The sequence below is a fragment of the Notolabrus celidotus genome, chromosome 8, assembly GCF_009762535.1.
Source record: "Notolabrus celidotus isolate fNotCel1 chromosome 8, fNotCel1.pri, whole genome shotgun sequence".
In the NCBI taxonomy this organism is placed as follows: Eukaryota; Metazoa; Chordata; class Actinopteri; order Labriformes; family Labridae; genus Notolabrus; species Notolabrus celidotus.
The window spans coordinates 5584309-5595958 of NC_048279.1; the positions used below are offsets into that span (position 1 = coordinate 5584309).

Consider the following 11650-nt stretch of genomic DNA (forward strand, 5'->3'; position numbering starts at 1 on the left):
ACTCAGGCTGCTTGAGGGGCAGAGGCAAAAATATAAAAAGGGCTCCTGCTTTCAAACCACTGAAATTTACAGTTTAGGATTAAGTCAGACATACTGAGGTGTTGGGGTCCTGACACTTAATTCCCTATGCTGAATATTTTTGTGACCATTGGTGCTGGAAATTCAAGTATGTAAAGCCCCTGCAAAATTTTTGATACATAATCAACAACAAAAATGAATTCTAGTGCCCAAAATTTGATATTTTATTTTCAAGAGTTCATTTGAAAACTGAGTTAAATCTAAATCAAATAGTAAAATGAACTGCTTAAAGACTTAAATGAAAGAAGAAACCCACAAGCCGAGCATGACAACCAAACATGTGACATAAGGGTTAGTTACCAGCAGGACACTTTTATGGGGGCTTTAGTAACATGTAATTCACGTCCTGAGTCTTTTAATGTCATTGCTTTCTGTCCACGGGAGAGGCAGCCAGACGATACTTCTTTACATTTCATCCACTCCTTTAGGATTGCACATTTCTACATTTAATTCAGAAGAAGGACGTCCAAAGGGGATACTATGTACTCATTGAGTGCTTCGAGGTGACCCTTTCCTTATAAGGTGAACCCACTCCAAGACATCCAGAGGCACTTTTTCACATTACCAATACTGGAAGTAACTCAATAAGACACAAAGGCATCCAGAGGACAGCTTTTTTACATGAAGTCCATTAGAAGAGAAACCTGAGGGCAATAATTAAGTTAAAGCTAGTTTGTTTGAAAGTCCATGACAGTCCCCAGAGCAACGATGTTCATAAGCAAAGCGCTCACAAAATCCATGATGAATCCACATAGTCAAGATAATAAGGAAAATACACCATTCACAACAGGTGGGTTAAAACATGTCCACTAAAGACAGATTAAAACCACTCTAAAAGCAGACGGGACTACTGCTGCTGCTTGTCGCCGCAACGAGGCAACATGACCTGGGCAAGATTTCAAATGCTGCCCCTTGTATTATAACCAACTCCACCAACAATCACATCAAATATACACTGAAAGAAACTGACAAACATTTGCAAATAATAATAATAACAATGACCTCTAAAAGAACATTTATTAAATGGTAAAAGCATTGATATTCATCAGGAAAAAATATACATTTTCTAATTGCATTATGTAATAGTAGTAGAATGTATTCAGTCATTGTATAACAGTCATTTTCACAATACACACTCTTTCAACAAAGCAACATTCATGTATTAAAACCCTTAAAGACTAGACCATTTTTTTATGATTTTGATTTTCTAACCTATTGAAGCACTCAGCATCAAGTGCCATACATCACTTTATTCAGGAGAACCTTATCTTTCACTGTGCTGCATTTAAAGTAGCAGTTTTACTTTTTTTTTTTTTTTTTTCTGATAATGGATGAAAATACCAGAGTTTCAAAACGTCTGGATATTTAGGTCATTTTTTTTCCTATGAACGTAGACAAAACATCAGGAAGTTTTGTTTTGTTAGAAAGTTGTAGTTAAGTGTTTCAGACTTAACAATGAACCTTTGTCACTATGAAACCTTTACTAAGCAAGTTACAGCCATTTATTATAGTATTTTCTTAGATCTTTTAAAAAAAGATCAGCTCTCTCAGAAGCTCTGCTCTTTAAGGTGTATGGTGGGTGGCTCTTAAAAGAGCCTTTGTGTTTGTTTCAAGTCCTTGTTGAGCGTTTACTTCTTGGCGGCCTTCTCGGTCTTCTTGGGCAGCAGGACAGCCTGGATGTTGGGCAGCACGCCGCCCTGAGCGATGGTCACTCCGCCCAGCAGCTTGTTGAGCTCCTCGTCGTTGCGGACAGCCAGCTGCAGGTGACGGGGGATGATACGAGTCTTCTTGTTGTCACGGGCAGCGTTTCCAGCCAACTCCAGGATCTCAGCGGTCAGGTACTCCAGCACAGCTGCCAGGTACACGGGGGCACCGGCACCAACACGCTGGGCATAGTTCCCTTTACGCAGCAGTCTGTGGACACGACCAACTGGGAACTGGAGCCCGGCACGGGATGATCGGGTCTTTGCCTTTGCTCTGGCCTTTCCGCCGGTTTTGCCTCTTCCACTCATCGTTAGATTGTTTTCAGGAGTCTGAACTCAGAGAAATAAAGTCCTCCACAGACCAAACCCAGATTATATACCCGCGGAGCGCGCGCGTTTTCCAGGCTCACCAACCAGAAAAGAGGCTTCCAGCAGAGCAGCAGAGGGCGGCCCGCGCTCAGCCCCACTTCAAACTCTGGAGGCATTTCTCTCCAATAAGCAGCGGAGCTTGAGGCGGGGGCTTGCGCCCCCCTCTGCGGCGGGGGCTTGCGCCCCCCTCTGCGGCGGGGCTGGGCTCCAGGAGCGGCCTCTCACCAATCAGGAGCCGGAGGTCTGAAGCAGCGTCACCGTGTCACAGCTGCTCCTCCGCTTTAAGAGCAGCGCGCCTCCTCTCTCTTCAACATTATTCTCCCGCTCACAGTTAGCAGAGACAATGGCAAGAACCAAGCAGACCGCTCGTAAGTCCACCGGAGGCAAAGCCCCCAGGAAGCAGCTGGCCACCAAGGCAGCCCGTAAGAGCGCACCGGCTACCGGAGGCGTGAAGAAGCCTCATCGTTACAGGCCCGGTACCGTGGCTCTGAGAGAGATCCGTCGTTACCAGAAGTCCACCGAGCTGCTCATCCGCAAGCTGCCCTTCCAGCGCCTGGTCCGTGAGATCGCTCAGGACTTCAAGACAGACCTGCGCTTCCAGAGCTCCGCCGTCATGGCTCTGCAGGAGGCCAGCGAGGCTTACCTCGTGGGTCTCTTCGAGGACACCAACTTGTGCGCCATCCACGCCAAGAGGGTCACCATCATGCCCAAAGACATCCAGCTGGCCCGACGCATCCGTGGAGAGAGAGCATAAACCGTTTTCTGCTGCTGCTCCAACCACCACAACCACGGCTCTTTTAAGAGCCACCTCACTACACCTACAGAGATCATTTCCACATTATGTTCTATCGCCTTTATATTAAACTTCACGGTAAAGTTTGCTTCAAACCAACGAAACTATGAATTCATCAGTGATCACTGGGCCCTCTTTTCGATAAACCACTAACCTAGCCTATCTTGTCTAAAAGTGTTTATCACATATTTGTAATATAATATGAACCCCATTGGCAATGCATTACAGGTGAACAGGGTCAAAAAAAATTAGATAGAATAAATAGATATTGCCATGAGACTTCTGTAGATTACTGCTTGCCCCGAGACAAAAGACTGAATTACAAGATATGTGAAATTGTAGTAGTTAGGAGGCTTAAAACTTTTTTTTTGAGCCTGACATAAAGCAGGTTTGTGTTCAGAAACCTTAAATACCCCTAAACATGTTGTATAAGCCCATTTTCTGAAATCCTGCCTAGTCTATTGGGGGAAAGTGAACACTTGCAGTAACATCTTATTCAGATATGCAAACACCAGCCAATAAGTGAACAAACAATTCATTTTATTAACGGCAGTAACAGGTTGTATAGAGTCAGATAAAGCACTTGATGTCTTTCTGCTCACAATGTAAAAAAAATCTTCTCATCCAACAAATATGCAATAGCGCAAGAAAATATTATATGTCATGTTATATTATTATTACAATTACAATGTAGTGCTGGAACAGTAAATGTTGTGCATGAAGGAGGGTCTGCATCTGCTCAGAGGTGTTGACTTTCTAATAAGACTTTCCTCTTTGTTAATTCCTCATCAACCACATTTTTGAAGTGTTCAAAACTGTCATAAACAACACCATCAAAACCAGAAGTGGTTGATTTCCTAGTTGCTGGGCAGTAGGTGAACATTTTCTGGCTGCTTCCAGTAGCTTTGTCCTTGGAGGGTGTGTACCTCTTACGCTGCACACCACATTGAGGTACTTGGCAGGCCCCACATGGCTTCAAAGATTTATTTTTTATAACTTTGTTTATTGGAAGCAGAAACTGCTTACATTATTATTGTATTGTATTATTGTATTATTGTACTTTTCCTTTGTTACCACTGAAACAGTGGTAACAAAGGAAAAGTACAATGTGGTACAGAGGACTTCCATTCTTCCCATTTTTTCCCATCCCACTTTTACTTCAAAAAATAATATGTAAACAATACAGAATACATACAACAAGACAGATTGCTCGACCAATTCATAAGTTCTTTCCTTTGGGGCAATAAAAATCCACGCATCAGAAGATCAGTGCTACAGCTCCCCAAAGTGTCCTCTTGGTGGCTTAGCATTGCCCAATTTCTTACACTATGACTGGTCCTGTAATATTTATAAACTGTTATACCGGATTAGTGATATAGCAGACGACATGCGCCCGCGTGGGTGGATATGGAACTTGCTTCCTCTAAACTCTCTCTCCACTCCCTGGTGTGCTCTCCACTCCCTTTGACTTCCTCTAACTTCACCTCTAACTCAGTTGTTATTAACTCTGTCAGGATCTGGATTCAAATTAGGAAAAGCCTAGGCCTTCATAGGGCCTCAGACCTCTCCCCCCTCGTAAACGATCACCTATTTCTGCCATCTTGCACTGATTCGACCTTTCGTACTTGGTCTGACAAAGGGATAGCAACACTTAAGAACCTTTACAACCAAGGGACTTTTATGTCCTTTCCGGAGCTCTCCAAAAAATTCGACTTACCTACATCCCACCTATTTGTTTTTTTTCAGATGAGGCATTTTGTTCAAAATCAGAACCCCAAATTCCCCAGTCGTCCCCCGGAAACTCTAATGGACTCTCTACTGGCTCTCGATCCTGAACGAAAGCGGCTAATCTCGAGTATCTACAGCCTCATTAATGTTACCAGTAACAGCCCAGCGCCCTGCCCAAGGGACTCTTGGTAGCAGGAGCTGGGAACAAAGCTTCCTGATATTTATTGGCAACAAGTTTTACATTGGGTTCACTCCTCCTCAATCTGTGCAAGACACGGCCTCCTACAGTGTAAAGTTGTACACAAAGCTCACTACACTAATTTGAGACTATCTAAGATTTATCCCAATGTAACTGACTCATGTAATAGGTGCAAACAATCCCCGGCCGACCATTCTCATATGTTTTGGTTCTGTCCCAGGCTTGCCACATTCTGGTCTGAAATATTTGAAACGCTTAGCACAGAATATTCTATAACTCACTCCTGATCCTCTGTTGGCCTTGTTTGGCGCCCCCTGCAGCCCGTTACATCTAAAATCATGCAGACTGTTCTTGCCTTTACTACCCTCCTGGCCAGGCGACTTATACTCCTCAAATGGAAACACCCCCAACCTCCGTCTCATAACAGATGGGTGAAAGAGTTGCTACTGTCTATTAGACTTGAAAAGCTCAGGTTTTCCCTTAATGGTTCCTCAAGCACATTCGATAAGACTTGGAGCCCTCTCTTGAATCATATTGAATCTTTGACTTCCCTGCCTGACTGTGATGACTGAGCCCCCCCCATCCCTTCATTTTATTTTATTGTTATTTATTATTTTTTATATTTGGGTTGGATTTCTTATTTACCTTATTTGTGTAATTGTTGTATGTATTCTGTATTGTTTACATATTATTCTTTGAAGTACAAGTGGGATGGGTTTGTGGGAGGGAAAAAAGAGGGAAAATGGGAAGAATGGAAGTTCTCTGTACCGCATTGTACTTTTCCTTTGTTTCAACTGAAACTGCTCCCAATAAACAAAGTTATATATAAAAAAAAGAATTAAGCTTCGAAGATTTATGCCACTTTGTCATGTTTTTAAAGTCAAATGGAATATAACAACTGTTTAATAATCTAATAAAAGTAAGTAGGTTGTGAAGACAAAATGGGTATTTGTTATCTATTTGTAAATGCACTGGCCACCCCTGCCTATGTCAGAGCCTCAGTTGGGCCACCCTGGTCAAAAAGTTCTGGACACGCCCCTGCTGTTGTGGTTGTTATTGTGAGTGCCTAGACGGAGTTGAAGCTTAATACAATAAGCTCATACGTACTCTTCATGACCAATGTGAAATTGATACCTGACGGCATTTTCATGGAGCTGGAACAATGCTGCCTCCACATGTTCTAACACGAGCTAACAATTGTCTAACATGAGATCTGTTAGTTATTGACATTCATGCAGATTAATATTGTTTTAAGGTGATAAAATATAATCACTGATAAAACCACCCGTAGTCCTGTAACAATGTCTTTAGTGTGTTTCAAAGAGTTCAGATCCATAAAACTGTCCACACAGTTCATTCGTTCATTTCGTGCAGGAGACAGAAAGCAGGTGAGCTACAGGTGGAGCTCCCAGCGCGTAACCGTCGCTGTCCGAGGTGCTGAAGTGAAAGCTGACAGCTTGTTGTGTCAATTTGTTTAATGCTCACACTGAACCGGTTTATAATGTAATCCTTTGTGTAGGTGAGATTGACACACAATAACTTATAAAAACAGGGTGTGTGACAGGAAGTAGTTTTACATCGACCTCGAGCTCACTATCAGCAACAACGTCAAAGTTTAATTTCCGGCAGTCGTTGGAGAACATTTGTAAAGACAGTGAGAGAAACATCTTTATTCATGATCAGTAAATGAAGGATGATGATTGGAAATCCAAAAAGAGAGCATGTTTGTCAAAGAAGTGCATAGCTTGGAATGATGTATTTGAGTAACAGCTTCTTCAGCCCACAGTCTGCTTGTGATAAATGTATTTGGATGATGGTGTGAGGTTGAGGAGCACTGGGAGCAGTGTGTTGTAGATTTCTGTTAGTATATTCTAAGCTCACAGCAGCCATGTTGTTGAACTGATGGATTAAGTCCTGTCAGAAGAACGCTGCTGAACAAGGTTTGTTTTTCAACATGACTTATTGAATCAGGCCTGTTGATGTTACATGTTTGTCATGTCTGCTGTGATTGCAATAAGTTTGTAAATTAAATGTGCCTACGAGGTGACATAGAGCTCAGTGAATAAGAATCAATATCTCTGTTATTGAGAGAATGTGTTAAATGTAACATGAATGAACAGGACTCCTCTCTTCAGTATGAGATGTGGGTGGCTCTTAAAAGAGCCTTTAGTTTTAAGATCTTCGGTGGTCCCAGCTCACTTCTTCTTTGCTGCTACCTTCTTGACTTTGGGCTTGGCAACCTTCTTTGCGGGGGCTTTCTTAGCTGCAGGAGCCTTCTTGACCACCTTCTTGGGACTCTTGGTGGCCTTCTTGGGGCTCTTTGTAGCCTTCTTCGGGCTCTTTGTGGGCTTCTTGGGGCTCTTGGCTGCTTTCTTTGCCGCCGCGGGTTTCTTGACCTTCTTCGGGGATTTCTTAGCGGCTACTGGCTTCTTAGCTGCCGCTGCCTTGGGCTTCTTGGCCGCTGCAGGTTTCTTGGCTTTAGGAGCGACTTTCTTAGCCGGCTTCTTCTCTGCGACCTTCTTGCTCATCTTGAAAGATCCGGAGGCCCCGGTTCCCTTAACCTGGACCAGAGTGCCCTTTGCCACCAGACTCTTAATAGCAGTCTTGACGCGGGCCTTGTTCTTGTCCACATCGTATCCTCCTGCAGCCAGGACCTTCTTGAGGGCGGCCGCGGACACGCCGCTCCGCTCCTTGGACGCGGCCACAGCTGTAACGATGAGCTCGCTGACGCTGGGGCCGGCCTTCTTCGGCTTGGGAGCCTTCTTCTTGGCCGCCTTGGCCGGGGCGGCGGCTGGGGCTGGTGCTTGTTCTGCCATAGTTCAATCGTAGAGTCGTTCACAGCACGGAGTGACTGATACGTTAAAGCTCAATGAGCAATACGCTGCTCTTAAACGCACCATGAGAACCGTAGAGACTCAATCCGGGCAGGGTCTCCTCTGGGTCGTCTGAAAGCCGAGCCTCTTGTGTTTTCTCTCCCTGATAAAAGAGTCCAAACTAAAAGATGGAGCCGTGCTGAAGGCTGACAGTGAAGGAGCAGATAGTGGACTTGTGTCTCTTCAGACTGAAGTCATGTTGAGCTCTGCTGCTCGCTGCGCCTTCTTTGTGGAGCCTCCAAAGCGCACAGATTCACCGCCGTGAGCAGCACTGCTCAGCGGCTTTTCTCTCTCATTTCTCTCCTAAAATGATTGAAAAACTTCAGAGCTCGGTGAAAAGTGCTTCTCCCGCTACTCCACATGTTTGTTCAGAGCCTCAGAGTAAAAACTTCCATGTGTTGATGAAGAGTTTGTCATCAAATCAAGTTATTGTGGTCGCAGCAAACACACTGAGGAGGACTGAGGCCTGTGCTGCACTTTGTCCAGGCTTCCTCTCAGAGCTGCTCTCTGTCTCTGTGGACATGTCCTCTGCTTTCAATCATTGACACAAACTGTTCCTCTGCTCTGTACGAACACAAACAAAGATCTTTTGATGGCACTTTATGGGTTTTGCTGCAGTATTCATTCATAAACACACTGACCAATGTTAGAAGCACACAAAATAATGTGGAGCCATTTTCCCTCCAAGTCAGTGCTGAGAAGAGTCTGAAACACTGATCACACTGACAGACTAATAAATGATTGACAGCTTTATTGGATGAAATTAATCTTTGGAAGAGAGCAGGAATGATTTCCTCTACCAGAACATGACTGAAGTTGTAATAGAATGTAGCTGATGAAATGAGCACAACATAAACACCTGCTGCTGTGGACTCACAATGTTCACATGTATAAGTCTGTGAGGATCAAAACATGTTTTGTATCTGTAACAGAGAGAGTTATCTCAATATAAAACAGGTTGTTTGATTTTTCACTTCACCTGCTGTCACCAGCCCTCAACAGAGAACCAGTCGTACCTGTACAATCAGCCCTTCTGCTACAGGTGTGAAGATGTGTGAAGAGGAGGACACAAACAATAGATGGAGACAAAAACAAGACGTAGAACTATTCATTATTCTGTAGATTAAAATACACTATTCTTTTCATCATATATTAGCTCTCACAATTTTTGGCCTATCTTTCAGTTCTCAGTCTAAAGTTGACTTGAACATATGATCATATTGTTTATGTTGATTGTTTGTACAAAGAGAGCAAACTTGATCATTTTATTCTCAGTTGTCAATAATCTAAAAAGTGAACTATTCCTTTTCTTCTTATGGATCATAATTCTGGAGTATTTATATTAAGCAGTGACGTACATTTCTCAAGTATAACTACAACCCTGGGAGCTGTCACCTCCAGAAGTTATCAGATGACACAGCCATCGCCGGGTGTGTGTTTGAGGGGGACGAGCTAGTACAGGAAGGTCATCATGGACTTTGTTGACTGGTATGAGCTAAACCATCTTCAGCTTAAAACCAGCAAGACCAAAGAGATGGTGATCGACTTCTGCAGAAGATACCCCAGACTGCATCGGTGAACATCCAGGGATTGGACATGGAGAGGGTGGAGACCTACAGACACCTGGGTGTTCATCTGAACAACAAGCTGGACTGGTCACACAACACTGACATCATGTACAAGAGGGACTAAAGTCATCTGCACCTGCTGAGAAGACTGAGGTCCTTCGGAGTGTGCAGGACTCTGTAAGGGACATTTTACGACACTCTGATAGCGTCTGCACTTTTCTATGCAGTGGTCTGCTGGGACGCATGGAGAGGGAGGGACAGAGAAAGACGAAACAGACTGGTCAGGAGGGCCAGTTATGTCCTGGGCTGTCCTCTAGACTCCATAGAGGAGGTGGGTGAGAGGAGGATGTTAGCCAAGCTGACATCCATCATGGACAATCCCTCTCACCCCCTGCATGAGACTGTGGGGTCCCTGAGCAGCTCCTTCAGCAGCAGACTGAGACTCCCACCCTGCAGGCCGGAGAGCTACCGCAGATCCTTCATCCCATCTGCGATCAGACTGTTTAACAGCAGCACCGCAAAGTCCCGTTAGACATCTTTCATTTTACTACATGGCTTGCTACTTTGAGATGCTGCACTATGTTTCTGTCTTCCAGGGTCAGTATGATTCATATTCACAAACTGACTGTAAACCTGTAAACATTTCATATTTTAATCACTCTGTGTAATTTTTCATACTGTGTGTGCTCATAAAAACCTGGTGCAATTTTATCCGTGCAATAACTTACTGTAGATTCATAAGATAGAAGAGTAGAAGTATTCATAGTGTGTATATCTGTTATATTTGCTAGATTTTATTTATTTACCTTAATCATTCTTGTTATTATATTTTTAACTATGTAAGTACATTGTTGTATTCTCCTGTCCCGTGTTGTAAGCTGCTGGAACAAATACATTTAAATTATGTCTGTCTATATATTTATTTATCTAACTTATAACCTTTGTGAGAATATTGTACCAATCAAAGAACTATATGAACAATGTAATGATTATTATATTTCTGTTACTTTACAGAAGCTCCTCTCAGATTCAGACCTCATCACCACTGACTACATTGAGGACTCATCCTGTGTGCTCTGTTTTCATCCACTTTCAGTGCACTTCTTTGTCTTCATATTGGAGGATATCTCTTCAGTCATTTGTAGAACATGTATTAATATATAATCTCATTGTTGGCAAGGAAGTGACACTTGTCTAATAAGTGCATCATAACTGAACGATAATATAAAGCACTGATCTTCTCATGTGTCTGTATCACACTCTGACTCACCTTACTTACATGTCCTTTAAACTTATTTTCACTCACTTTGTTGTTCAAGTACTTTAAGAGCTGTTTGTCTCACACAAGACTCAAACTGACTTTTTGTGACAACTACCAGGAGGAAGGATAAGGCTACGGTGATTCTTGAGCCTGGTGGGACAGCTCAGGGTGTTGTAACCCTTTTGTGTCCATGTTGATCTGTGGTGGAAGGAGGTGGAGGGAGGCAGAGGACTCAAGAGGGTTCAGGATACTGTGGACCAAGGCACCAAAATAAATACATAAAGAAATAAGGAAGTAGAAAAAGTAGAGAAATAAAGAGGTAAATAAATAAAGATAAAGTAAAGAAATAGAAAGAATAAGTAAACTAAAATAAACTAAAGTAGTGGAGGAAATGAGAGAATCATTAATTTAGTTCATGTTGTTTGACTCTCCAGGCACGATCATCTTAATGACGTCACTGACGTTTAGCAAAAAGGAAAGCTACTATTGGTTGGGGGTCGTCACGTGTCTCAGAGACTTATCTTGTGTTTTCGCAGTTTAGCTCTGAATCTCAGCCAATCCTCTTCGAGGGACAGAGCAGTTTGATCTGAATTGAGTCAATATAAACAGAATCTCCTGAACCTCCACCCAACCATCTATCTAAGGTCAATCTGACTAGAGCAAGATGCCTGAGACAGTGAAAGCACCCAAGAAGGGCTCTAAGAAAGCCGTGTCCAAGGCCACCAAGACCGGCAAGAAGAGGAGGAGGACCAGGAAAGAGAGCTACGCCATCTACGTATACAAGGTCCTGAAGCAGGTCCACCCCGACACTGGGATCTCCTCCAAGGCTATGGGCATTATGAACTCCTTCGTGAGTGATATCTTTGAGCGCATCGCCGGTGAGGCCTCCCGTCTGGCTCACTACAACAAGCGCTCCACCATCACCTCCAGGGAGATCCAGACCGCCGTCCGCCTGCTGCTACCCGGTGAGCTGGCCAAGCACGCCGTGTCTGAGGGCACCAAGGCTGTGACCAAGTACACCAGCTCCAAGTAAAGCCGCTGTGAACCAGCAACCACAAAGGTCCTTTTCAGGACCACC

The 11650-nt window shown here is 43.6% G+C and overlaps 4 protein-coding genes across 4 annotated transcripts; 2 read left to right on the forward strand and 2 right to left on the reverse strand.

Moving 5' to 3' along the window:
* Nucleotides 1–1704: 1704 nt before the first annotated feature.
* Nucleotides 1705–2116, reverse strand: LOC117817418 (histone H2A). Its single transcript, XM_034690131.1, has one exon. The coding sequence runs from the start codon at nucleotides 2088–2090 to the stop codon at nucleotides 1707–1709; it is 384 nt and encodes a 127-aa protein (XP_034546022.1). The 5' UTR covers nucleotides 2091–2116; the 3' UTR covers nucleotides 1705–1706.
* Nucleotides 2117–2487: 371 nt separating this feature from the next.
* Nucleotides 2488–2962, forward strand: LOC117817431 (histone H3). Its single transcript, XM_034690146.1, has one exon. It carries the CDS (start codon nucleotides 2494–2496, stop codon nucleotides 2902–2904), a length of 411 nt encoding a protein of 136 aa, XP_034546037.1. The 5' UTR covers nucleotides 2488–2493; the 3' UTR covers nucleotides 2905–2962.
* A 3693-nt stretch (nucleotides 2963–6655) lies between these two features.
* LOC117817412 (histone H1-like) lies at nucleotides 6656–8054 on the reverse strand. Its single transcript, XM_034690126.1, has one exon. The coding sequence runs from the start codon at nucleotides 7684–7686 to the stop codon at nucleotides 7066–7068; it is 621 nt and encodes a 206-aa protein (XP_034546017.1). The 5' UTR covers nucleotides 7687–8054; the 3' UTR covers nucleotides 6656–7065.
* A 3125-nt stretch (nucleotides 8055–11179) lies between these two features.
* LOC117817425 (histone H2B 1/2-like) lies at nucleotides 11180–11625 on the forward strand. The gene has a single exon (XM_034690140.1). The coding sequence runs from the start codon at nucleotides 11237–11239 to the stop codon at nucleotides 11603–11605; it is 369 nt and encodes a 122-aa protein (XP_034546031.1). The 5' UTR covers nucleotides 11180–11236; the 3' UTR covers nucleotides 11606–11625.
* Nucleotides 11626–11650: the final 25 nt, after the last annotated feature.